General features: G+C 36.2%; 1 protein-coding gene across 3 annotated transcripts; it reads right to left on the bottom strand.

Moving 5' to 3' along the window:
- Window positions 1-71: 71 nt before the first annotated feature.
- On the bottom strand, window positions 72-27,118 carry DENND6A (DENN domain containing 6A). 3 transcript variants are annotated; one of them, XM_035546577.2, is made up of 20 exons: window positions 26,928-27,118; window positions 23,639-23,677; window positions 23,503-23,545; window positions 19,825-19,937; window positions 18,802-18,882; window positions 18,330-18,435; window positions 17,197-17,276; window positions 15,784-15,846; window positions 15,062-15,117; window positions 14,614-14,736; window positions 14,342-14,437; window positions 11,237-11,331; window positions 9,252-9,317; window positions 9,089-9,153; window positions 8,451-8,540; window positions 5,551-5,604; window positions 5,344-5,453; window positions 4,764-4,866; window positions 3,194-3,268; window positions 72-2,686 (listed from the first exon to the last, which is right to left on the bottom strand). In XM_035546577.2, exons 1-20 carry the CDS (start codon window positions 27,102-27,104, stop codon window positions 2,555-2,557), a joined length of 1,767 nt encoding a protein of 588 aa, XP_035402470.1. In that variant the 5' UTR covers window positions 27,105-27,118; the 3' UTR covers window positions 72-2,554. The 3 variants fall into 3 exon arrangements, with proteins under 3 accessions (XP_035402470.1, XP_050568626.1, XP_035402471.1); XM_050712669.1 differs by lacking the exon at window positions 8,451-8,540; XM_035546578.2 differs by lacking the exon at window positions 18,802-18,882.

Here is a 27,118-nt window from a genome sequence, read left to right as displayed (position 1 = left end):
ACGGCGTGTGCAGCTGCCCCAGCAGGAAGGAGGCAGCACACAGACGCAGGAATGAAAACCGAAACGAGCCACGTTTTAGTAACAACATGCTCCTTTTTGGAGGGTATGACGTGAAAAGGGAAATCTCCAATCCCCAGACAAAGGTTTCTTTAGTCTGTGTAGAACTGTGTTTATTTTCAAGCCTGGCTCTGGGTTCTGAGCCCTCTGGTGAAAGGGGCAGGTGGAAGAGCAAGGGGCAACCAGAACGCTGCAGGGAGCAGTACAGCGCTGCTCCCACCGTCCTGACCACCTCTGGCCAGGGCTTGCAGCTCTATCTTAGGGGCCTTCTGAACCACCATTACAAAAAGCATTACAGAGCACTGACAAAGATGGCAAACAACCCAGTACAACTTTCCCTTTTGCCTTTCTTTTGAGCAAGGTTCAAATAATTCTGTTTAAACATCCAGTTCAGGCATTTAACCTAATGCCACCTCCATTAAAGAAAGGCAAATTGAACTTCGCTTGGAACCTGCCTCCCACTGTCATGTTTCTCCAGGGCCCATCAGCTGTGTACAGGAAATTGAAGAATGGATAAATGTTGCTTGGAAGTCAGTCCCTGCTATTTGGATTCTTAAGGATCCTTCGGACTCTATCACACAATAACCATGATGCATGATCAAACTACAGCAACACTCCATTGTAGCATGTATTTCTGGTCACCTACACCATACAGCTTCACAAAGTCAGACTAAGCAGAGGTCTCTCTCTAAGAGCTGAGAGAAAAAAAGGAAAAAGTCACACCCTGCATCTAAGACACATAACTTCCAAAAAAAAAAAAAGTTTATTTTCTTTTACAAAAATACATATTTGCAGTCACGTAATAATATTTATCAGTTGTTACCAGCTTATATGGTTCCGAGAAGCTACACAGTGCTCCAAGTTAAATTTAGTATAAGAATGGCCACTTATTAATTTCTAGATTAGAAATTATATTCATCATGGTGTGCAAAAGAAATTCCAAGTTAGAAAGTAATGCTAAAGTGAAGTAGTTTAAGTAACGTAATAGATACATTAAACTTTTGGTCATGAATAATTGTATACAAACCATAACAGTATTAAAATACACATTTTCATAAAAATACAATTGTGACACTTTATCTAAATAAGACATTTTTAGAAAGATGATATGAAATATCATACAAAAGCATTTTCTTATAGCAGGATTACAATGTCATATGTTTTAAAAAATTCTATCCAAGCACTTAAAAGCAGATTTTTTTGATAACTGTGATCCACTTGTTATGTAAAAGTTTATGCTGTGTGTACACTATAGCATTAAGTTTATTCTACTTGAAATTGGTCAAAGTACAACACTGCATGTGGAGCAGCTGAGTTTTAATATACCATGGAACCTTGTTCAAGAAAAACATCATGTTCTTGTTGCTTAGTATGCAAGAGGAAATCATTCTTTATGCACGTCTGCTATATGCATATACCAAGAACAATTTCCTGCTACAATCTTTTCTTGCCACAGTTTGACCTCTCCGTAGGCTTTTGTCAGCTGAAGCCAACATTATCTCCTCCCACCCTGTTAGCTCGTCAAAGACCCTACTGGTGTAAGTAAAAACAAAACCAAAAATAATTAAAAAAATATATTTATAAAAATTTCAAACAGAAGCTATGATCTCCAACAGAAAGAGATTGTGTATCAGCTAACTCTACTGAAGTCATTGATTTTAAATTCTGTTTTAGAACACTACTGCTTACTTCCTGCGATGAATACTGTTACTGTGATGAATACATTTACACTGGTGATCCACTTTAAATCCTGAATGTCAGCAGTTTAAAGCCACAAATTAGTATATATTTATTTAAGGCATGTGAATAAGAGCACCCTAATTAACTGATATTGAATAGAAAAGGCTTCTCTTCAGGAAATTTCTGTCAGCTGCCTTCTGTTCTCTAATGATTCTCTAAATCAATATGGTCTTTGGAAAGAGGTTAAGAAGGTGAAAGGAAGGAAGTTAAGAACCAGTCTGATGATTTCAGCTGTCCCTGAAACAGTTTTGTAAACTGTTGATGGTTTACCAGTAAAATACCTCAAATATGATGCATACTGACCAAGTCACATGTTATCCAAGTTTTTTTTAAAAAAAACAAACAAACAAACGGCAGATACTACATCAACAGGACAGTACAGGATCAATATTGCTTACCCCTGAGTTAACAGGACTGGGTATAGCAGCACCAATTAGAAAACATTCTGCAATGCCAGCACTGCACTGTGGTCCTATACTGTGGTATAATTTCAGATGCCCACAGATTCTTCTTTAAGAGCACTTATTTGAAACATTATTAGACACAAGAATTCCTTTAGTTGCATTGGTACTTAAGTGGGGAAAAAACAGTGAAAATATTACAGTGGACTATACTAGTAGTGTAGTCCGTTTGTAGTGTTAACCTACTATTTAGATATGTGTCCTGAACTTTGTAAGCCACTGTCTTCCACGACACTACATTCACCTTCCATTTTCTGCACACATACAAACACACACACAAAAAAGGCCAGTAGAAATCACGTTGTGCCAGTTTTGAGCAAGATGTCCTGCAAGTCATCTGGAAGTGCTAGTATAATGTCATGGATGTGTGCCTGCAGCTTTTTCAGTGTGTCAGTTTTCACAGGAAGATGCTCTCTGTCAGCCTGTAACTGCAAAATGTACAATAAGAAATGACTTCTACCAAAAATGCCAGTTTACCTCAAGAGACACCAAAATAACATATTAGCAAATCTGGAAAATGAATTCCTCATTTGTCAACCAAATAGAGATTTGGATCTGCTGTTCTGGTCAGAAACCTGCCACATCAGGTTTCCTCAACGTGCATACACCAGCATGAGCTAACACTGATTTGGACTTCCAGAAATGACAAGAAAGTTTGGTTTTCTGCTTCTGTGAGGATTGAGCCTTGCTCCCAAGCAGTTCCAAGTGGTCTTAACAAGATCTCTCTGCAATGCTTCTAACATAGCCGGCTAATGCTGGGAAGCTGGCTTGCTTTCAGTCATGGCTGAACTGTTTGTTTGTTTATAACACCTGATTCCTTTAGCCACCTAGATTTTAAAGAATATTTTTGCTGAAGTACTTGTGAACACAACTATATAATGCTTCTATCTGGTTTATCAAGACAAATTACAGCCATGTTTAATTCACATACTTACCAGTTTGTTCTTTAACTTTAAGACAAGATCCACTGTTTCTACTTCAGTATGCTTCTGACTCCAGAAAACCAAATTCTAACAGAATAAAAATTAAACATTGAAGTATTTATGGCAACACATATTTTCAAAAGTGGAAGTAATTTACACCTACTGTTCTTAGTGGGTCTTCTCCTTTTCCTTATTTTTATGCCATTTACCTAACTTGTTTTACTCACATACTGTCTCTGAACTGCAAAATCTGCTTTATTTGCAGGTTCGCCCAGGACTTAACACGAAAGGAGACTAAGGCACAACCACAATACAAACAAATATAGAAAAAAAATCATGCCAAACAGGCTTAGTTTCAAAAATAGCATCTACAATGCAAAACGGCAGTGAGTGTTTTCCAAATCAGATTGGCCAGCATGATTATAGATTAAAATAGTGCCAAGCTGCACTTCTTGTTTCTAGGGCATTAAAGGAAATCTATCACATAGCTGATAACCAGCAAAATGTACTTAAGTGAATTTCCTTATGCCAATTCTGTTCTCCTCTTCCTTTACTATTCACCTATTAAAGACATTTTCTCATGTACAGAAAGATTTTAACTATTAGATCGAAAGAAAAAGCTAACAAGGAGCAGAAACTGTAATAAATTTGTGACAAAAATCCTTCTCTTTGTAATAAATTAGTATCAAATATAGTTGGATATATTCTAGGTGAGCTAACTGACCTAGCTATTGCCCTGCAAACTATTAGGCTGCTCTACTTGAGCAACCTGTGTGGATTCCTATGAAGTACTGTTTAGGAATTGACAAATCCAGGGATAAAAATCAATAGCTTATTTTAAATTAAAATTAAATATATATAGATAGATCCACTAGTTAAAGCTGTGATGTACTTTTTGCTTTTCCTATTCTCTGTTTAGCTGTACAATCTCTTCTCTTTTTGTGATGCCTTTATTTCAGCCAATTGTTCTGACAAATTATGCTGATACATACCTCAGCTGCTTATGTAAAGAATGGATCTTACAACATATGATCATTACATACCAATAACAGATTTCACATCTCAGTTTCTAATTATTATTGATTAGTTGTAGGCTTATTTCCTATCAATAAGTAATCAGTTGTCAACTTTCTGTGGTATTCACTTAGTTTATACCTTCAAAGTTAAATAGCAGCTCAAAGTGTGTTATGTCAAATTAAACAAAGGGAAAAGAAGACGAATGAAATAACATTGCCAAATAGGAGGAAAAAAACATTTTTTGAGGAAAAATGTGAAATTCAAAATATATAAATATATATATATAAATATATATATATAAAAAAAGAAAATGATTTAAGACTTGTTTTATAAATGATGACAGTCATTAAAAAAAGAAAGTGAACGGTCATACTTTTCTCTTTTGTTATCTTAGTTCTAGCCTGTACATGGTTAACAAATTCATGTTTTGTTACATGTACTTGACAAAGTTATCAACTTTTTTTATGTTCAACCAATGCAAACAGCAGAAGTAAAACTGACTTGAGGGAGATATTTTTATTATTACAAGTTGATAAATACAATCATAAGCACTCATTTTTCTAACCTCATTACAGAGTGCCTCTAAATGAAGGGCCTCCAACTTCTGTGTCATTTCTTTCTGCCGGCTCCTAAACCAGCCATCAAAATTTGGTGATTTCAAAAAATGCCTGTTAAAACACAGAAACAAAATAAAATTTTTATTTTAATTACAATTCTGATAAGAGTTTTCTATATCATCAACTGTAAAGTAGTTATGTTTGATGTTGAGTAAGGATCAGGACCCTTTCTCTGTTTACTTTCACAAAACCGTGGTGAAACAGTAGCTTCTACTAATCCAGAAAAGTATTGAGAAATCAACATAAATAAAAGGTGTCTGAGAGACAATAAACGTTAGACATTTTGTCAAGATAAAAGCAAGGCTGAATTTTAAATATCCTTATTTTTATTTTTGTGTTTAATTGGAATCAGGTATGAAGTTAAGGGGAAAGTCCAGTTCTAACCTCCTGACAGATAATACTTGTTTACCAGGACAATTTCTATTAAAGTATATTTTCCAAAAGTCAGTTTTATAAAGTCTTACTCAAACCAATACTGACAATAAGCATGCTCAGGAAAAAAAAAATAATGCTGATGAAAGAAATGACCTGTAAAGTCCTATCCAATCTCCTTTTAAACCAGAAGTGAGCTGTGGTCCTGCTTTTTCTAGTGTCTTCATGAATTCATCTTGGCTAAAATGCCTCAGTTGTGGTGGACTCTACAGAAAGAAGAAAAAAAAGAAAAAAGTCATTAGAATACTGTAACTGTCTTCTCCAATCACCGATCTCCAGCTCATGCCGATTCTATTTCCTTACCTTCCATGGTGATATACATTTTTGCAAAGGCATTAGGCTTGCCACATAACGTTCCTAGGGAAAGGGAAAAAAAGGTTGCTTGCATAACCAGTATTTAAGATACACAGTCCACGTGTATATTTACTTATCACTTGTGACCACAGAGCGTTCTCTTCTAAGTAATGGTACAGGGTGGGGTCATACATATTTACCACATGAGAATATAAGAAGGAGCTTATCTAATTCCATTTTCACTTCTCAACTACAGAACCTGACATCAGCAAGGTTCTAGAAGGACGCAGGAAAAAGTAAAGCAGGATAGGAAGCAAACACATGTGAAATATATATACCCTGAACTCCAGCCACTAGTTAATAGTTTCTCCTCCTATTTTGGTAGTTCACAGGTACCTTCGTATCCTGGGTGAATGCCAAACACTAATTCCGTATTGTATCAAGTATTTGGAAGGGGTGCTTAAGAGCCTCTTGCACAAAGAAATATAGAACTACCATACCAAACGCTGTATCAGCTGTGAGCCTCTCTGCAGTAGCAATGCTTGGCAAAGGCACTGGCAGCACTTCAGCTGGTTATCTCAAGCATCAGTGGTAGAGACATTTCTTAGGAATGTCAATCCGAAGCTTAAACTCTGACTACAGGAGACAGCTCCACCTTGCCAGCTCACACAAGCACATCAATACAAGCTGTTGCACATGGCCATGCTTTTTTGATCTACAAACATAATCGGCTTTGGTAACATTATGAAAACAGAAATTGGATGCCAATCATGGCATGCTGTAAAATGATGAAAAGTTCAGCTCATCCACAGAGTGTTTATGGAGCTCAGAAAGGGATCATCAGTATGTAAAATCCAATGCCTTAGGTATCAATTCCCTGTTTTTAAACACTTGCCCAGAGACATGACAACCTTGTACAGAACTGTTTGCGAATGTCCTAACTCCAAATGCTAGGTAAGAGCGCATTAGAACACATTTAACATCATCCCAAGGACTAGAGAACAGATGACAAATCTCAGTTTCAGTGCTAGTCAAAGCCTCCAAGCTGTCAGTCTGCACGGATTCAGCAACCTAAACTCAATATTCATCTGTCAGCATAAATATGTATCACTAGCCTGCAACCACTAGAACAGGATTTCAATTTACAGGGCAGGTAAGTTTTTACTATTAGAGTACATAAATTTTCCTACTTTTAAGTTTCTTTCAGCCAATTCTCATCTCAGTCAAGAATTAAAAACAATCTGGTGAACGTTTAGCATTCCAAGAAACCCTGCTTACTGGTTAGAAATCAGGCAAAATTTGCCCCCTCAGCTTACACTTAGAGATTTGAACAGGTGAAGTAACACGTTTAGAGAGCTAAACAGCAGGCATCCACCACTTGCTGAAGAGCAGGATACTGTAAAATAAATTATTCTGATTCACTGAAAAACAATAATTTATATGACACCCCTTTATATTAGATGAAAAGTATACGTATCTCAACCTTCAATGTAAGTCAGTCTCTCCTTTGTAAAATTTTAACAGCATCTTCTAGAGTCATCTGAACACACAGAGTTTGCTGGGAATTGGTTTTATTGCACCCAAAACCAGAAAAAGTATCACTTGATAAAGCAAACTCGTGAGAATCATTCCTTTACAGGCTGAGCTGGCTGATCTGTCATGCACTAGTAGAGAGATTACCCCTCAGCTGTCATAACAAATTACTACAAGAATCAACATTTTTAGAGCTCTTCTCATCACCAAGTACTTTCCAACTCTACTCTTTCAGTACTGCCATTTCTCAAGTTCAGGGGAAACACCCCTGTATTTAAATGCACACACACACAAAAATAAAAACCTCCAACAAAAAAAAGTTCAAACAGACAAGGGGCAGGGGTGTCAATTCCAAGTGTTGAGGAAGGATTAAACAAACTTCCTTCTTAACCCATGTTAAAATATACGCACAATTATACTTTGCATAAATGCTACACAGTACATCACAAGCAAGCATCTGAAAATGCTATGAACATACACAATAGAGCATTCATTTTTTGAAATCTGAACCTGTTGTCGAGGAATATAAATGTTTCCTCCTTTGATATTACGCTACCACATCGTTCTTATGCTAATTACCATACCTGAAGAAACGTAAGACTAACAAATTTTAGAAAAGTCAAGACATAGCCTAATGTTAAATTTCTGCAGCTCAAATATTATTCATAGAACCACAGAACGGTTGATTCTTCTCTTCCCTATGCTACAATACTAAACATTCCCAACTGTCTTAGCCTTTCCTGGTGTGCTCCAGTTCCTCAATCAATCACTCTACTGGCCCTTCGCTGGACTCTCTCCAGTAGTTCCATATGACTTTTGTACTGAGGAGCCCAGACCTAGACACGATACTGCAGGTATCAGGTGTGGCTTCGTCAGTGCTGACTAAAAGAGAAGGATCACCCCTTTGGATCTGCTGGAAACGGCCCTCCTCCTGCAGCCCAGGATACCACTGGTCCTCTTTGCTACAAGGGCACACTGCTGACTCGTGGTTCACCCGGTGTTCACCAGGACCCCTGGATCCTTTTCTGCAGATCCGCCTTCCGGCTGGCCAGGCCCCATATGGAATGATGCATAGGGTTATTCCTCTCCAGGTACAGGACTTTGCATTTCTCCTTGCTGAACTGCATGAGGTTCCTGTCAGCTCATTTCTCCATCCTGTTGAGGTCCCTGAGTGGCAGGACAGCCCTCCAGAGTATCAGCCACTCTTCCCAGAGTTGTCACCTGTAAACTTGCTGAGGGTAAAAGCTGCCCCATCATCCAAGTCATTAATGAAGATGTTGAATAGTACTGGACCCAGTATTGACCCCTGGGGTACACTGTCACCAAAAGAAACCTACCTTGTATTACACATACAAAAAAAAAGTCTAACAACTTACTAGTGGAATAATGAAACTTTCTGTCAATTCCAAAAAGTATCTCCGAAGAATCACACTCTGTGCTTCTGTAGGACGTTTCTGTTGCACACCCTTAAAAAAGGAATCTGAGTAAGTCTGATATGTAAGTAGGGCTTTTTTTTTTTTTTTTTTTAGAAAAAAAGAATATTTGTTCTAATATTGCTGTACTCATTTGCCATAAGCTTGTACATTGCACCCCCTCTCCTGAACCATGAAAGGAAAGCAATAGGATCAAGTTCTTTCTGCACATTCAAGCCTTCAATAGCTGATTTTTCAGTTTGTAAGCTCTGATTCTTGAACACCTCATGGGTGAAATTTCTAGACTAAAGAGACACGAGGAGGATGGCAGAAGGTGGAAAAGCCAAAACAGATAGACTGATCAATCATTTCAATTATCTAAAACATTAAGCAAGCTTCGTGAATTTCACCATTCATGTTGTTATAGAAACATATAAAAGAAGGCCTTTCTTCTACAATGAGGATTTCAAAGTATCTATTCAGTTACCAATCAGGGCAAAGGAATCAGAATGCAGTTTCATTTTAGTTATGTAGACAGAGATCAACCCTAAATGAGAACATTGTAAGACAGCATACTATACAGTTTCCACGAAGAGACTTACCTTTTGTAACTGTTTAACAATTTCTTCATCTTTGTTCAAGTATGGCTTATAAGAGGTATAAACACCTAAAGAAAAAAAGCAGTAGCATATAGCCAAAGGAAAAATGGTTTGTTTGTTTTAAACTAAAAATACTGGTAATTCAACTCTGAGGCAACTTGATTACCAGGTTTGGAGTCCAAAGTTTTTAGGTTCTTCAGTTTTTTCACTTTCACCTGCTTTGGAACATCACCTGCCAAAACATTCAAAGCCATCTTACTAGAAATCTCCATTCCTGTTGCTAGGTATTAGTATGCTATATGTTGCAACGATTTTTAGAAACTTTATAATATTTATAATAATATAATAATTTACAATAATGTTATAAAATTTTATTATATTATCAAATATTTGTAATATTTATAATATTATCCATGTATAATATTATCTAAGACGTTATCTATTCTAAGAGGTATCAGAAACATTAACAAGCATCCAAGTAAATATACAGAAACATCCAGTAAGAACATTAACACCATCACACAGGCTTTTAATTTGTGTAAAGGTTCTCTGTTGAAAAACAAAAACAAAACAAAACAAAAAACTGACAACCTTCTGAAACAAAGTAGCCAAAGAAAAATATTGACTGTTGAGCAATGAATGTTTGTTTCATTCGCTTCAAAATTTATTCCATCTTCCTTTATTTCTCTTAAGGTAAACACTTTCAGGAACAAATCATTAGTACCTTAGCCAAAATTAAAGTCACTAGATATATATGAAACTAAACAGTAGTCACAGACTACGTGTTATAACAAAATCCATTTAAGTCGCTGTTTCAAAGTAAGTGTTTTTTTGTTTGTTTTGTTTTGCTTCTAGTCAAATATATTCTTGTCCAGCCCTAAGACCCTAAATCCTGTTAACAATCTTGCAGCCTTGGCAGAATTTTCTTCTTATATCTAGTATATCTAGTACACTTGTAATAGTATAAATTACTACTGAAACTGCAGAGTGGGGAGAAAAGGAAAAAATAAAAATAAATCACAAGCCCTCTCTTTGTCCATAAAGAAATAAAGTTTAAATTTTTTAAAGTTTAAATTTTTTAAAGTTTAAATTTTTTAAAGTTTAAATTTTTAAAGGCAGGTCAGACAGATTCATCTCCAGAACTTCCCAACTAAGCATTTTACACAGTTCCTCCAAAACTTTAGAGTTTCACACTTGAAAATTGTGTATCCAATCTGAAAGCAACATGGTACATGGCCTTTCAGATCAACAGTCTAAGTAAGATTTTATTTTTCAGATTTTAACTACATAGTTCCATCTTCCTTCTTATGAAACAGGTATTCTGAAGCATGGACAGGCATAATATTTTGAAGTAAAGCAAAAACTTCCATGATTATAAAAAAATTTGATTATAAAAAAACTTCCATGATTATACTGAACACAGTAATCTTTAACTACTTTGGTACATGCAGAAATGCAAGGTAACTTGTTTTTACAAATTTTATGGTATATTACCCTAACTGGATATTTATACAGTCCTACTTTCAGAACAGTGAACCTGTCACAGCAAACAACTACATTCAGGAATTTCCTATCATAAATGGAGCACTGCAGGATTTTATTACAGACTAGCCATTCATATGTTATCAAATATTACATTAAAATTAAGGAAGTCGTCCACCTTGAACAAATAATAATTACTGAAATGTTAGAAGATTAGAATTATTTTATTAACTTAGCTTTTTTAATGGATCTTACTTTCCGTGCACTTACTGCAACTGATCTATTACATTCTGCTAATCCTAGAATTAGTATCAGAATTGACGTTTCTCAATTTAATACATTTTTGGTAGAATACAGAACCAGGACTGTGTGAAAGTTTAGAGAAAACATTATTACTGATGAATGCCACCTTTTGCATTAAATATACTAGATTGGGCAATACAAAACATACAGTACTGGAGAGCCTAATTTCACTTGACAGATTTTTTTTGACAGTTTTTTGTTGTTGTTGTTTGTTTTTTGACAGGTATTTGATTATGTTTTTTTTTTGACAGGTATTTGGTTAGTAGTAAACTAAATTCATTAAACTAAAACTAAATTACATGTTTGTTTATAAATAAAGTACACAGATCTTGTCACACAGGATTGTAGAGGATGTTTATACTTTACCTGGAAGTTTAATATCTCCAATCCGAATAATGTGGGGCCAGTGCTGGAGTGTTTTAGCAAAAAAAGGATTCGTCACCCCTAGAATGACAGATGGTCTAGAAAAATAATGACAATGTTTAAAATATGATAGCAAGAGCATGTGTCTTAATCAATACAAGAGGTCAACTATAATTCTTAACTTGAAATTATTCTGGTTTTGTATTTAAGAGTTAAATTTTAAGCTGCAGGTAAGACAACATGTTTAAAGAAAGTTTTAGAAAACAGCTGGACAGATGTCTCAGAGTCTGAACAGGAGCAGAGAATATAAGTGCCATACCTTCCACTTGACACTCTCAGCTATTTCCTGCCCACTTACAATGAGAACAGGGTATTATCTAACATTATTGTGGGCTTTGCTTGTTTGTTTTAAATGAGCAGAAATTTAACCCTATATTTGAAAGGCTAATTGCTATGTTTCAAAGTTTGATTATGACAGACTCTCAGTACTTCAACGTTGATGTCCAATGCAACTGCTGTTTGTTCAAGACTTCTCAATTGAGCTACCGCTCAGAGGACAAGATTAAGGAAAAAGACACTTGCTGTTCTACTTCCTTTCCAACACTTCAGTGTCCTTTGTTAAAAAGCAGTTATTAGGTTATTAAGTACATGAACATCGTAAACCTGGGCACAATGCTATTAAATTGCCAGATTTTCCTTTCTACTCTGTATAGAAACTGGCTTTGAGGACGCATACAGGCAGAAAAAGAGGCAGTAAGAGCAGCGCTGCAGAATCTGGGTCTTATATTATGATTACATCATATTAGTCCTATATTTTTCTATATAGTGGCTGCCATCCATTTTATGGTCAAATCTTAGCTAAGGAGAGAGTACAACTGCAAACCTCACTGGAACTGCTATGCTAAAAATAGCTTATCATTACTTCTTCAGATTGGTTTTAAGAATCTCATGTTTTTAACATGATGACAAGTGGGTATAAATTTTTTATACTAATCTACAACTATTTTTGACTTACATTCCTGCTTCCACTTACTAATTATAACAATATATATTTTTTAAACTCAGGCATTCAGAGAGAGGACAAAAATCTGAACACACAGCTTTGTAGCTTGGTATAATGCCTGAGCTATGGAAATAGCAATTTTCATCTCTCAGCCCCGTTACACCATAGACTGAGCAGTGCAAAATCACATCAGTAACTCTGAAGTCTTTGCTTGCTCGTCACTGACTCAAGCTTCACCAGTAAATCACTTCTTCCCAGTCCTACTGCTGTTAAAGCAAGTTCACCTGGAAACATTTCATTCCACATATTTGTTACATATTTCCCCATTCACACACCCTTGTGAATTCAGTTTCATTATTTTTGGTGTTTCTATAAACCTGCTAAAGTCATTACTACTGTTGATTTAAATTCAGTGGGATTTGCAAATATTGCTCATGAGTTTTCCATGTTATCATAGGAGACTTATATTTTCTCTTCCAAAACAATATAAAGATCAGCGTCCATAAAAATGTTTCAACACATTCCTCCGTTGTACTCTGAAAAAAATCGATTTGTGATGACTTATCTAATATTCTTATAATCGTCATGATAAATAATCAACATAAGAAACAGTAAACAGTCTCAAAAGTTCACAACCCTAGGGATGGATAAGTCTAGCCTAGCCTAACTTAACACAGCAATTATTTCATGCTTATTGTGTGGGAACTAAAAAGCGGCTTTCACACACAATTGATTTGGACCAATGTACACGAACTAACATTCTTTTACTAACTGGAGGAAAACCATCAAGGTTTACAGTAAGGCTTTCTTTCACACAGAGAAGTTTCTCCAGGCCAAGGTAAATTGGTAGCAAATCGTGAGGAATGTTGTTTTATTGCTACGGATAACACAATAGCAAGATTTTGTGGTAAACTACTTGGTCACTTTTAGGAGCATACTTACCAGAACCAATTCTGATTCTGCATCACTAAAGTAACATTTGAAAAAGCGTAAGTCAAAACAAAGAGGAAAAAACACTCCTTGCTCCCCTCTCCCTAAAGAGAATGAAATACACAGAATCTGCATCATCTGAATTCTTCCCCTTCTTAGAGCCACCGCTTTAAACACCTGTTTCTAGCCTTGCCATTTTTCTGTAAGAAAGCCAGAGAAATTCTAAGGTACTGAACAACCTTTATATTTTGCTACAGATGAGTAAAACATGGGTGACTAAAGTTTAGCTAAATTCTTCTTGAAATTATTTTTAGAAATTAAATTACATACTGTATAACCATGCCCCTGGAATACAACTGGAAGCACAATGCCTATGTTTAGATGTTTTTCCACTGGCAATACTTTTTTGAGAGGAAAAACACAGTAAAAAACAAACAAATGAAAAACCCAACACAACTGCCATTGCCTGTTGAGGAACTAGAAAAAATTGTTTAAAAAATAGCAGTGAATCTAACACACGTACTCCATTTCCAAATCAAGCTGCATTTAAATAGCATAAGAAATACCGTAGGTGTATACTCTTAAAATAAAAGTAGAATATATTAATCTTTTTTTAAAGAGAAGCAAACGTCCTTAGAGCAGTTTTAAACAACTGTTTCGTACAGGATTTGAGACTCATGCTCTTAAAAAAGGATCTTAACTTCTGAAGTATTTACAATGTTTTTCTAGCAAATTTAGTGAAGAGATACTTTTGAAAGGAGAGTCTCAGCTAGGACTCTAAATGAATTAACTTTGCAAAACAGACGTACAGATGTTGAATTCTAGATGTCACTGTGTTCAATTATTGCTTAAAATGAGTACAAAACAATTTCCAGAGGAACTATTCCAGAGCTGATATTGCATAGGCAAAGTGTTACTGAAAAGCCAAACTTAATCTTGCTTTCAGACTTCCACTTTTATTTATGCTGTACACAAGAGTCCTATGAAGCTCAAATTATGGCATTGTTGAATAACTTCTTTATCCTATCTAACTGCAGTGACAATTTTAAATGTCCAATTATTGTATTCCATAAGATAAATCTTAAAATCAGAATAGTTGAGCAATATCTTAAAGCAGATTTACGGTTACAAGTGACTTTAAGCAACACCTTCACAACAAAGTTTGGTTTACTTACGGGGCTTGTGTGCGAGTTGTATATTCTTTGAATTCACTGTCATGTATGGTAAAGTATGGCCTGAAATCACTGCAGTACTTTAATGGTGAAATACAACTGCAGGGTAGAAAGAGTAGAAGTTTGTTGTATGTATACAATACAAAATTTCATGAAAGAAAAAGTTAATCTAAAATTTGTAAGGCTTTGTTATATTCAGATCAACTCCAATTGCAATCAGCTGCAATCAACAATGACCCACTTGGTCATCAGTTTGGCAGCTCCATTACATTTACCTAACAAGTGCCAACACGGTTTCTGAAGATTCTGATGGTGACGGTGCCATCACAACAAGTGGTTCTCCTAGCAGTACTAGTTCCCAAAGCATCTGGATGTGAAAGAACACTGGACAAAAACATCTGAAAACAGATTGAGAGATTTTAATACATTTAACATAACCAGAAGGAATACATATCTGGTTAATAACTGTATGAAAAGAAGGTTTCCAGGAGAATTTGAGTCATTTGAAAAATATAAAATATTATTGTAAAAGGGAACATTTAATGAACTTGCTTATAGATTGCAGTTTCGTGTTGTCTGAATTCTTTTTTAGACAGCTTTACGGAAAAAGAGTATTAAAAATAATACTGATAAACAATAGCTTGTGACCTGTTAACTTTGTGTTATGGAACCCTCCATCTTTGACTTGTGGGAAATTCACAGTTAGGAATAAATCAGTCCTACCTGAAAAGGTCTACTTCATGAACAGTTGGTAAGGCCATAGAGATTTGAGCATTTGCCTAAAAGACATCACAATACTAGCTTTTTAGTCATCACAGGTATTAAAACAGTTTGCCTTAAGGGTTTATATACAGTAGATGCTATATACCTTATGTACCACTACTGTACTACTGCGGTCGTAGTGCACTGTCTCCCCAAGTAACTTTTTTTATGATAAAAGCAAGATTTCCCCAGCACACACACACTCACCCACCCACCCACCCCCTTATGCGACTGTCAGGCTGAAAATGATAAAAAACGCTGAAGCTGTTTCAAACAAGAGCTGTGCAGCATATGAAGGCACAGACAGATTTATTTTATAACCAGCTTCTATGGGAAAAGATTTTTGATGTGATTTTTGTCCTCCAACATATAGTTTTGTATAGCTTCACTCTTTAAAAGGATGCTCAAGTTAAGTAATTTTGTTAGCCAACTATCCTCTTCCCGCAGCAGGACGACTCGTGTCATCCCCTGATGTGCCCAGGGTAACAGGATTAAAATACTTTTATATGAAGAATCCAACACTAGACTCTTCTATTCAAAATTTCAATGACTGGATTTCATTTTTATCAAAATATATAAGGATTTGCTATCAATCTTTTATGAACAAGTTTAAAGAGAAAGAATGAAGGCAGCTATTTAGCTTTGTCTTACGGCTATACACAACAGCAGCATCTAATCTCTACCTGGTGCATGTTCTGTACTATTTGGGTTGTTCCAGGCTTGTCACGGTATGTCGGAATCCGCAGCTAAGAAAGAAAGACAAATAATTTCTCCTCCTTGTATCAAATCTGGCATTGACCTAAAATAATCACTTACACATAAATTGCAACATTTAAAGAGAATGTAATACAGAATGTAATACAGTACTGTGCTTAACTTACTCTCCAGAATATTCACATAACAAAGAATACATAGCTTAAAACTACAGATAATTATTACAGGAATTGATATGCAATGCTACGTAGCACTATACTGCAATTTGAATATTAGAATATGAAAACTATACTTCAATAAAAAGACCACTGGTTACATTAGTCACAACTCTTACAATAAATTCAAATTAAAATAAATTCAAACCAACCAAAAACATTCAAATGCTTTAGAGAACAATCTAAAACAAGGTTATGGGGTTTTAAGGTGATACAGAATTATTGTTAGGAGGGGGAAAACAAAAAAGACTGTCAAAACGTCAGACTTCTTGGTGGGTATGGTACAAAACCCAAATATAGTGAACAACATAAATATCTTTTTCTAAATATATTTATTATTCTATTATTATAGAATTATATTTTATATATTTTATTATCTATTATTATTCTATTATTATATTATTCTATATTCTACTATTTCTAAAGGTATATAAAGCAAAATAGCTTCAGAAACTTCTCCCTGGTAAGGCAAATGTGTCTGGCCATAAGCTTGAAACTATCTGCTAAGAATGTACTTCTGCCTGTAACCTCTGGATCCATCAACTCCATTTAATTGCATTTCAAATAAAGATACTGTGGCTCCCAGAGGCACAATTTTCGGCCACCATTTAATCTCCACAGTTCTCCATGCACTAGATTCAACTTCTTTAATAGATTTCTTCAGACGTATTTCAGTTTCATTGAGAATTATCAACAGGTCAAGAAATTAATTTCTGGTGCATGGGCCAAAACAGATCTTTGTTTATCAAACTTCAATAACAAGAATGTTTTTCATCAATACATTTCATTTAGTTGACTACAATTTAATTATCAGTATTTTCAAGTGTTACTCAATATTTGACAAATATAATTAGCATTAAAGCCTCCTGCATATTCCAGACAGTTAATATAGAGAGTGCAATTAATAGTCGTCTTGAAATATCTCTCTTTAATATCCACAAAAAAACAAATGTTAACCTATGCACCACAAAAAATTAATAAAAAATTACCCCCTCAATCAAGGAACCTAATGAAGACAACCCCAGCTTTTACTCTGAGTGGAACATAAGTCTATTCTTGTTCTGAATGAAGTATGAGACACTGAAAACAAGGGAGAATACAGTGAGTACATACACAACAAATGGAAAAGAAACCACCCTCAGAGAAAAGAAGTGCTGAAATACTTACCTTCATTATAATACCCATGATAGGCAAATGTAGTATCTCCCCTGGAATTGGTGGTGGCCAGCGATCAACATCACTACAGACTTAAAGAAAAAAAATATAAAGTATACCACATATACATACAGCTAGTATGTATATGCATTAACTCACAGTATTGTAGTCACCTTTGTGCACACTGAATTTTTAAGTCAGTGCTAATACCCCACAACATTATCTTTTCTTCACTCCATACTCTAAGGAAGTTTTACAGCATTGTTGACTTTCTTAATATACTATTTCATTAGAACTAGAAAATTTTTCATTTCAAGAAAATACTGTCATCTTGTCTTCTGTTTTTATAGCAGATTTGTAATTCATTGAAGAAATATTATGAGAAAGCATGAAAGCACATTATTAAAAAACTGTGAACATTACATAAACACTTCAACAAATCAGCTACTGTAGAACAGATAGACACAAGTAATTATGGGGGAAAAAAGTCCTAAGAGATATAAAAGGTTTGCCTACAAAGTTTTCCAGCATTTTGTTGTAAGCAATTACAAGTATCATTACTAATTCTAGTAGTAATTTTGTTTTAGAACTTATTTTGTTCATAATACAACCTGTCAAAAGTCTGCCTATACACAGGTAATTCTTTTAGCAAGAACGGTTTCCATAAATTGCTGCTCAGTGAAAGTACAAAGACTCAGATTTTATACGGGGCAGGCTGATGCACCTGTTATCAGTGCTGCCCTGTTGCTTCTCGTATTTGGTTAAAACAACCCCCCCCCGCCAATGCAAGATGACATTTGTACAGTTGCTTAACAAACGTTGTCACAATGCCCAAGAGGACTCAATTTGTGAAGAGTACACATTAAAGGTTTCCATCAGCTACTTGTACCGAACAGCTAGTTCTGAAATTTATGACAAAATCTTAAATATTTTTCAGTGTGGATCAACTCTCCCACAAAGGATCCAAAACCAGATTAGTTCTGTTCAATGATCTAGATAGAAATCAAGCCAGTTTGCTGAAGTTTAGCCCTCTACCCTGCAAAAACACAAACGCACAAACTCGACCATGATGGTTTGTTATTTTTTCCAAAACAGGTATGTGATATTGTAGGAGCGCTTCCAGAACTACATAACAGTAGCCCTACCTGCTTCCAGGAAAGCTTCACTTTTTTCGAAATATTCTGGTGCTATTTGCTTAAGCACAGTGCGAAAGAGATGGACATATGGCAGCTTGCTGATGAGGACCAGTGACTGGAATAAAGAGTTACAAAACAAAAATGTAACTTTAAGTTAATCAGTTGTATTGCAGTTCTACTGATTATCCTCAGAGAACACCAAGTGTGACTTTTCCCACACACATACAAGCTAACCACACATTTTACTGCAGGCAATTGAGAAAGAACTCCCCAAAGTTCCCAACTTTTTGTTTTAACATAAAATAGTTTTCTTCCAAACAGTACTGCTGGAACATAACAAAGCTGACGTAAAATTAAATCGGTTTACTACAAATCACCAAAGAATTTAGTTAAGAGTGCAAGATATTCTTCCTGCTTCTCTAAGGTCACTGAAAAATAATTAACTTTGAAATTTGTATTTTCCTAGGATAATTGAAATTACCTTCTGGAAATAGCCTCTTTTTAATGATTTGTCTCGAACCTGTCTGAAATATACATAGCCATAGTAATATGCTGGATCTTTCTGCAAAAGAACCAAAATAATTAAATATATCAACCTGATAATGTCTGTCTTTCAGAAGGATTCTATATGTATTTTAGAAGTTTATTTACCTGCAAGCTCCTAAGTTGATTAGGCACAAAAAGAGTACTCTGCATTAAAAGATTTTCAATTACTTCAAAGAGAAAGCACCAGTGTGTGGAAATAGTTGTGCTTTCTGGCTTTACTATTTTCATATCTACATTCTCCTGAAATACCACGAAAGCAAAAATAGAGTTAATTCCCTGAGGAATCAACACTCAAATTTTGCAAAGTTGCACTAAAAAGATTTTAGTAGTTAAAAAAAATTGAAGAAATCCCGACTTGAGAAGATAAAAACTAGTCTTTTAATGTATAAGTGTTATAAAATATGCTTGCAATAATAAGGAAGCATGCTCTCACATTTCAACAGTAAAACATCATACTTCCTACATGCAGGAATTCAACTATTTGCCGCATAAACAGATTCAAATTGAATCTGAGAGTCAAACTCCCACTAGCATAGTTAAAATACCAAGAATGACTTTTTGGTCACTACCTCTTTTAGATAACTCCACCATCTTCAAGAACATGAAGAGAGGAAACAGAGAGAGACCTCTAAACTTTGTGGGTTTTTGTTTGTTTTTGTCTTGTTTGTTAACATTATAAAGTACTTCAGATTCCCTATAAGGTAAGGGTTCCTGCAATCTGATATTCAGGTTTCCAGTCAGTAACAAAACAGCTCTGGTCATCAGTTTGACTCTTTGCAGTCCAAAATCCATTATCAGTTACTTATTATGATAATGACATACTAGAAAAAACATCTGCTCAGCTTCACCTTTCACGACATCCAGTTCAGTTTTTGTTTTTCAAGCATTAATCTAAGTGTTAAGACCTATTAATTAACATTATCCAGAAGAAATTAACTTTATTTTTTTAATTTCCAACCTTTAAGTAAACTGGTAGATCTCTATCCAATTGGTCCAGAAAACAACACAATGAAACTTTCCTTCCAGGAGACCGTCGAAATCTAAAACAAAACTGTGTGTCCCCAAGACAACCTACATAGGGGGAAGAAATAAACAACAAATGACAGTATTTTGAATTTGCTTAAACATTAGCACTTGTCCACAGAAAGAGGTAAAATAGTTCTGGTTCAATTATTTTGCACTGCTATTATGCCCACTTATTTATAAATATATAAATTTGGGGTGAGTGATTTGGAACCTGTGGCAGCAATAAATAGCTTTTCTTCAACAAGAGAAAGTAAAGTCATTCTACCTCACAGTGAGTTTATTAGCTGTAAAGACTTAAGACTGTAATGTCCCTGAAGAGCTCCACTAACAGCTGTCCTCCTACTGTTATTACCTATTTTATTGGTACAGTTCTGATCTTGACCAAATTTCTGTTCAATGACAGCATTTAGCCTTTTTTTGATATCAAGCTGGGCCAAATTAATAGAGAAGTTGCACTGTAAGAGCAAGCCTAGGACTAAATAACTTTGATGGCTGCAAAAATGAACTGCATAAAACTGAATGAAATTCAGACATTCTGAACATGCTGTCAAAACATAAATATAATACATATATTTAAACACAAATATTTGCTACTAACACAAAGTCACATCAGAAGAATTCCAGGAAAGGACAAAAACAGACTGTCCCATAATACCCACAAAGGGTAAAGTTTCCCTTCATTGCTATTGAAATAAATTTCTGACAGGAAAATCTAATTAAGTATATTGACTATTTGCAGTCTGAAATTTTGGCCAACTTCGTACCAGACATGAAAGAAACTTTCTCCAGGTGGAACACGAGAACTATAGTATCAGAACTTGTAGCACTAATGCCCTTGTGACTATGTTCTTGCCATTAAAAATGTTGCTTGCCGTCGAAAGAGAGGATGCTCCAAAAAAAAAAAAAACCTGACATTCAAGTAAAAGCTAGATAAGCTGAGCAGACTGCTGTTTGGCTAGAATCTTAAGAACACGCAAGCACATTGCGCACTGCGACAAACCTGTTAAAAAAAATTGCCCCTTTGGAATGCAGTGTTATTAATATGAAAACAATAAATTGAAAAGCAACCTCCCAGGCATTGCCAAGCTATGGTAAGCAGACTATTTTTACTCTAACAATGGAAACCTTCATGTAAGTGACTATAAAAAAGATCTATTGCTAAACCTATAGCTACTGTTATTGCAGTAGGTTTCCAGATGGTAAAGGACATTCAGCATGGGGAAGCAAGTGTAACTTCTTCATTAGAGTTTTGCTCTTACAGCTGTTAGACAACATTTGTCAAGCTCTACAGGAAAAGAAAAATCAGGAAGTGACTACCGATAATCTGGATGCTTAACAGCTGTCCTTATACTAGCCAGTGCTAATTGACTGAACAGAGCGGCAAAGCTCCACACTCCAGCTAACTCTTTTTCAGACTAACAAGCTCAATTTTTTTTTTTTTAAACTTCTCCATCAACCACATGCTTACTGCTACAGCAAGCACAGGCAGCCCAAATCCTCAGCCAAATTCACCTTCCTGTGCAACTGGCAGCATGGATTAATAATGGCATGGTCAGAGCATCCAGACCCGAGGCTCAGAATCCCTCGAAGCTTCAGTGGGAAACCACAATGCGCCAAGACAAAGCCAAAAACACCACAACACTGTACCCTGGGACAGCCAACCAATTCAAACAGGTAGCTGAAACAAGTTCTTAGAACATGGACCTAATCATCACACGAAAAATACCTTACACGCCAATAACAAAGCACTAAGAAATTACTCCATGTTTTCAGTTAGTTCCCTTCATTCAGCTGTATAGCTAAAACCAGCTATTATAAAAAGCTACCACAGAGGTAAAAGTAAATTAAGAGGTAAAAAAAGAGGTAAAAGTAAATTACCCTTTATCATTAACACCCTGGAGAATTCTTAAATAAATATGATTCACAATATGATGAAGTTCTTCATGTACATAGAATTCAAAAAGAATGGTAAACGACTGTTCTTTTCTTTACGACCCATGCAGAAGAGTCAAATATACTGTTTTAAAAATAACAGTATCACATAACTTCATATAAAAACACAAGTGTTATGACCTAGCACCTGATTAAATCTTTTTTTTTTTCTAAATTCATGGTCACTAGGAGTCTTAGAATGACTTCTATTCATAGATTTAAAAACGAAAAGATGAAGCGATCTGTCAAGTTCTCCACATAAATAAATACTCAAACCAAACAACCCCTCCCAGGCCCTTTATGCCTTTTTAAGCCACGAAAACCTAGGAAAGACTGACCTCAAATTTAGCTACAAGCTAGTAACTTCCTCTACTGCTGTATTACACAAAGCTTTTATTTATATGTTACATCCTACAATCAAAAATAAATCAGAAAGGATAGCACATACTTTCAGTTAATTTTTAAATGTGGGTTTTATGCAGGTAATCCCTCTACACCATTTGAAATCAGCCTACCGAAAATCAAGGATGCTCAAGAACCTGCAGATAGTCACATCATAAAGAGAAGAAAGGTGTTTTTTTTTTTTTTCCTGCTGAAAGGAAACCCTCTTTACATACACCTATTCTGCCTAAAATAACTTTACTAACACTTACTTGGAAAAGGAAAAAAAAAAATCAGTCTTTGTTCCTAATGCATTATTTTGTACCTTTAATACCTTTCAAAGGTTGGACAAATTTATAACCATTAACAATGAGAGTAATAAGAAGACAACACATTTTCTCTTTCAATAACAGAAAGACGCTTTTGCTTTATTTATACATAGGATATCAAGAACAGTGAAAATATCTTAAGTTTAATGACATTAAGACAAAGAGGAAAAATAGCTAAGGCATTTTTTAAATGGCGTATGTCAGAGCTCTCTCATATGTATTAAAAGCATACATCTGCATCACTTGATATCACAGTTATGCTGCAGAACTACCAGAGGTTAAGAGCACTATAGGGACAAATCTGCTACTACAAGCTTTGATTTTTGTAAAGAAAAGAAATGTGAAAAGAAGCGTCTGTACTTTTGCCATCTCTTTCTGCAGGTGGTCTAAGTCATCAGCCATATGCCTCTAATTCCTCTTTGGCAGCAGAAAAGGAAAAGTTTAGATGAATGAAGAATTCAGCAAGCAGGACCACACAGCAACAAAAGCAAAGAATAGAGAAGAAAATTTAAGATAATTAAAGTTTTTCCTTCAGGACCGTTCTCTCTCTTGAATTTAAGAGTCCATTTCAATGTTAAGAATTTAGAAAATATACATTTACTCCTTTATGAGAAGAGGGTCCCAAATCCCTTCCATGCATTTCTGAACTCTGTGCCTACACTTTTCTCTTCAACAACAATATTTTTACTTTGTTTAAAGGAGATATTAAGATATCCATTCTTTACTGGCAAAGAACTTTAAAACTTCTGCATGCATGTCACTTGGAAGTTGTTACATACATTCCCAGTATTTCACTTATACTAAATAAAGAGTTCTCAGACCTTACTGCAATACAGTTATATTAAGTTATATTAGACTGTGATATTAAGATTTGCACATGAAGAATTTAATCTAAAACCACAGATGTTTACTGTTAAATTCTTTTTTAACATAGCAACAGATGAATACAGATTAAAAGAAGCACTTACCTGAGTTGGAGTCTGGAAACGACAAATAGCAAATACTGGTTTTCTAAGGAATAGGAAAAAGGAAGAGAGCAGTTATATTTCCTGAAATTACTGAACTAAAAACAAATGATATACTTACACAGCAACCAAGACTTACCTCTTTATCTGTGAGTTTTGAATGTGGAGGATATATTACCTACAGGAAAAAAGGTAATATTTTATTTGAAAATAAACTGGATATAAGCAAAAAGCTTCCCAAACATTTTTACAATACAACCCTAAAAAATACTTGCAAGCTTTGGCTATTTTCAGAGACAAGTTATTAACACTGCATGTCTGTTCTTATTTCTCAAACGCTTTTAGGCTAATGACCTTGGAGAGTAAAGATAAATATCTTTACATGGTGTTTTGGGTACCAGTTGCAGACCATACAGGTACACTCAAAAATTCAGAGTACTTGACATTTTGGTGCAACTGGTCTTAAGGAAGAGCAAGATCACAGCCTTTATATTTAACTTGTACCTAGGAGATGCAGCGAATGATTCCACAGAATGTCAGTAACATTTTATTGTCAGAAATCTGTTGCACTGGATAGTTAGGTAGGAATAATCAAAATTCAATTGCAGTATTAATATAGATTAATACTAACTGGTGAAGGATGAACACTGGCCCCTAATGAGAGCTGGCAACTGCGAAAGCTCAATGAATAAACTCAAAAAGCCACTTGAACTGACAGAACAAAATATATATATATATTTCGTATTGTTTACAATGCATAAATCAAAAAAAGTGCAACACAATGTAAGACATGGAAACATCATTTACAAAAAAAGGAACTGGATGTACAAAATTGATTATTATGCCAATAAGTAAGAACAGAACATAGAGGAAAAAAATGAGATGCTTGAACTTCAACTAAAAGGTACTAAAAAAAAACCAAACTACTAAAATGGGCGGCTAGCCTGTAAGCAAAGAAAATCCAACGTAAATTCAAAAATAATGTTTCAAAGGTGGTTTCAGGGCTTCCGCAGATGAGAACCTCTGTAAGAACGGAGGTTCAATCCAAGAACAGTAACACAGTGTAGAGTCCTTTCATACTACCATACCATTAACGCTAGTTGACCATATTCATTTATCTCATTTAATCTTGTTTTCTACAACATGTTAAGTAAATGTATCTCCTGATAATATAATGTCATTCTACTTTATTGAAAGCAACAAATACATCAATTGCCAGGTCTCCAAATAAGCAGACTTGCCATCCCCTGGCCATTATATCCCCTCTTCATTTCTTTTTCCCTCAGTCTCCTTCTATCCAGTGACTTCCAGACATAGTGGAATAGGTGAAACACCGCATACTGCATGTACTAAATTGCAATTCCTATCTTCATGCTTCTTAACCTCTTACATTTTTCTGTACTAATGTGATGATGTAATGAACTTACCAGAAGCAATACACTTGATCAGAACTACTTCAGCAGTTGAACGATGCTGAAATGATCTGCACCTAGTCAGATAATTAGGACTATAGACCTGACTTGAATTAATATTCCTTTTGCTCACTAGCCGCTGTCTTCCCAGAAGTTAAAGGAATTAAGTGTTAAAAACAGTTCTGACAGAATGGAGGCCAACTGTTGCATCTCCTCAGCCTTTCTGACCTGCACACCCATGTCAGAACGATGCTGTGATAACGAATGCAAGCACAGCACAGGGGAAGTTTTAAAACTTTTCCCAATATTCTGAATGACCTTACTAAAGAAGTCCAAATAGAAAAGAACATGAACACCATTCTTGTGAGCTACCGCTATGCAAGAAGGTGTTGAAAATGAAGTTGCCTACCAAATGAACGAAAGCAAGGACAGAACGAGAGCGCAAGGTGGACAAAAGAAAAGAATGCAAAGTGGACACAAAGAAGCAGAATTATGAGAGACCATCAGTCCCTTGTTTCCAAACATTTCCCTTTGTAATCTACATGTCCTTTACACACATTCTTCTTTCCTGACTGAATCAATAAATTAACTTGCTGGGCAAGAAAGAAAATAATAAGCCCAGAAGACTCATTTTCTGAAAAATGGATTCCAGTGTTACAGCAGATCCAGTGTCACAAACTCCAACCTTATAATAAGTGCATGTGCTTATAAGTGAAACTTGAAAAGTTCCTTAAAAAAAAGTAACTCGCAAAGTGTGATTATTGGAGGAAATGTAACTTTGCCCCTACTTGGAAACCACCTCCCTCCTATTCCCCCTGAACAGTCATCAGAACTTTCTCCTAGAATTGCAGATCTGGGCACGGAGCTGCTTCTGTCTAAGGAGTTTCCAAAAAAGAAATAACACATCTTGCGGGTTTGAAACAATGCAAGCGTTTACTTTGCATTTCCATGTCTTAATTGTCTGTAATGTTACGTAACCTAATTGTTAAGGATTCCAATGGAAACTAACTTAATTATTTGTCCTGCAGCAACATAACTGAAACAACTCAGGCCTTACTTCTGTACACATTTTGAGTTTCATTTTGTGCTTTCAACTAAAATTAATGGGACTGCTAACAGTTTTGAGCTGTTTGCTGACAGGACAAGGGATACTCTGTGCTTCCCTCATCCACCGCGAACATTATCTGCTTAAGTCACAGGTTACAAAGAAATACCTGTCTTAGTTGTTAGCAACACCTTATAATGTTAGATGAACGTAACTCAGACAATAACCCCAGTGTGCCCGTTTATTATTTGTATTTCTCCTGCAGCCAACAATGCATATAAATTACGTATTTTAACTATTGTAATAGCTATCTTTGTTGAATTTTAAGCCTGTCTGCCATACGCTTATGCTAGCAGCACTTTAACAACAACCCAAAAAACTAGAGAAAGGACACTTTTCCTTCCACACAAACTGTGTTTGCTGCACAGTCATATGATGAACACAGTGGAACAGGATGTGAAACTGATCCAAATGAAAGTACTCTTTTAGTTTGTTTTTCGTCTCAATCATATAATCATTAAGGTCGGAAAAGGCCTTGGAAAAGATCACCTGGCCCAATGCAGTTCAATATGCTGCTCCAGAGATGTCTGTGCAAGATGGTAACAGGCAGCTGGGAGCAAAAAAGCTGCAGTGTGGGGCAGCATCAGTAGCTCACAGCTCGACGTTCATTTAATAGTGCAAGGAACGTACCTCAAACGGTTATTTTTGGCTCCCTCAGGGCTCCACACGGCTCTCCCAGGGCTCCTCAAGGGCTCCCCCCGAGCTCGCCGTGGCCTTTTGCCCACCCCGCTTCCCTCGCACCCCCCGCCGCGTAACGCCGGCCCCGGAGGAAGCTCCCGATGACCCCAGAGGAAGCTCCCGATGCCGGCGGAGTGCAGGGAGCGCCCTGCCCGGAGCCGGGCGGCCCGGGGAGGGGGAAACGCGGCCGCGCTGCCCGCACCTAACGGTGCCCGCGCGGCCGCCTCACGTACCTCCACCGCCTGGCCCAGCTCCAGGTCGAAGCCCACGACGCACACGCAGTGCAGCCAGGCCGAGAAGCGGTCCCAGGGCAGCAGCGCCAGGCACGGCTCCGCGTCCCGCCCGGCACCGGCCCCGCCGCCGCCATCCCCGGCGCCGCCGCTGCCCGGGCCCTGCTCCCGCAGCGCCATGGCGCCGCCGCGCG

Source organism: Cygnus atratus, chromosome 10 (assembly GCF_013377495.2).
Source record: "Cygnus atratus isolate AKBS03 ecotype Queensland, Australia chromosome 10, CAtr_DNAZoo_HiC_assembly, whole genome shotgun sequence".
NCBI lineage: Eukaryota > Metazoa > Chordata > Aves > Anseriformes > Anatidae > Cygnus > Cygnus atratus.
Note: the sequence above shows the minus strand (reverse complement) of the source record. Positions and strands in the feature narration are given on the sequence as shown.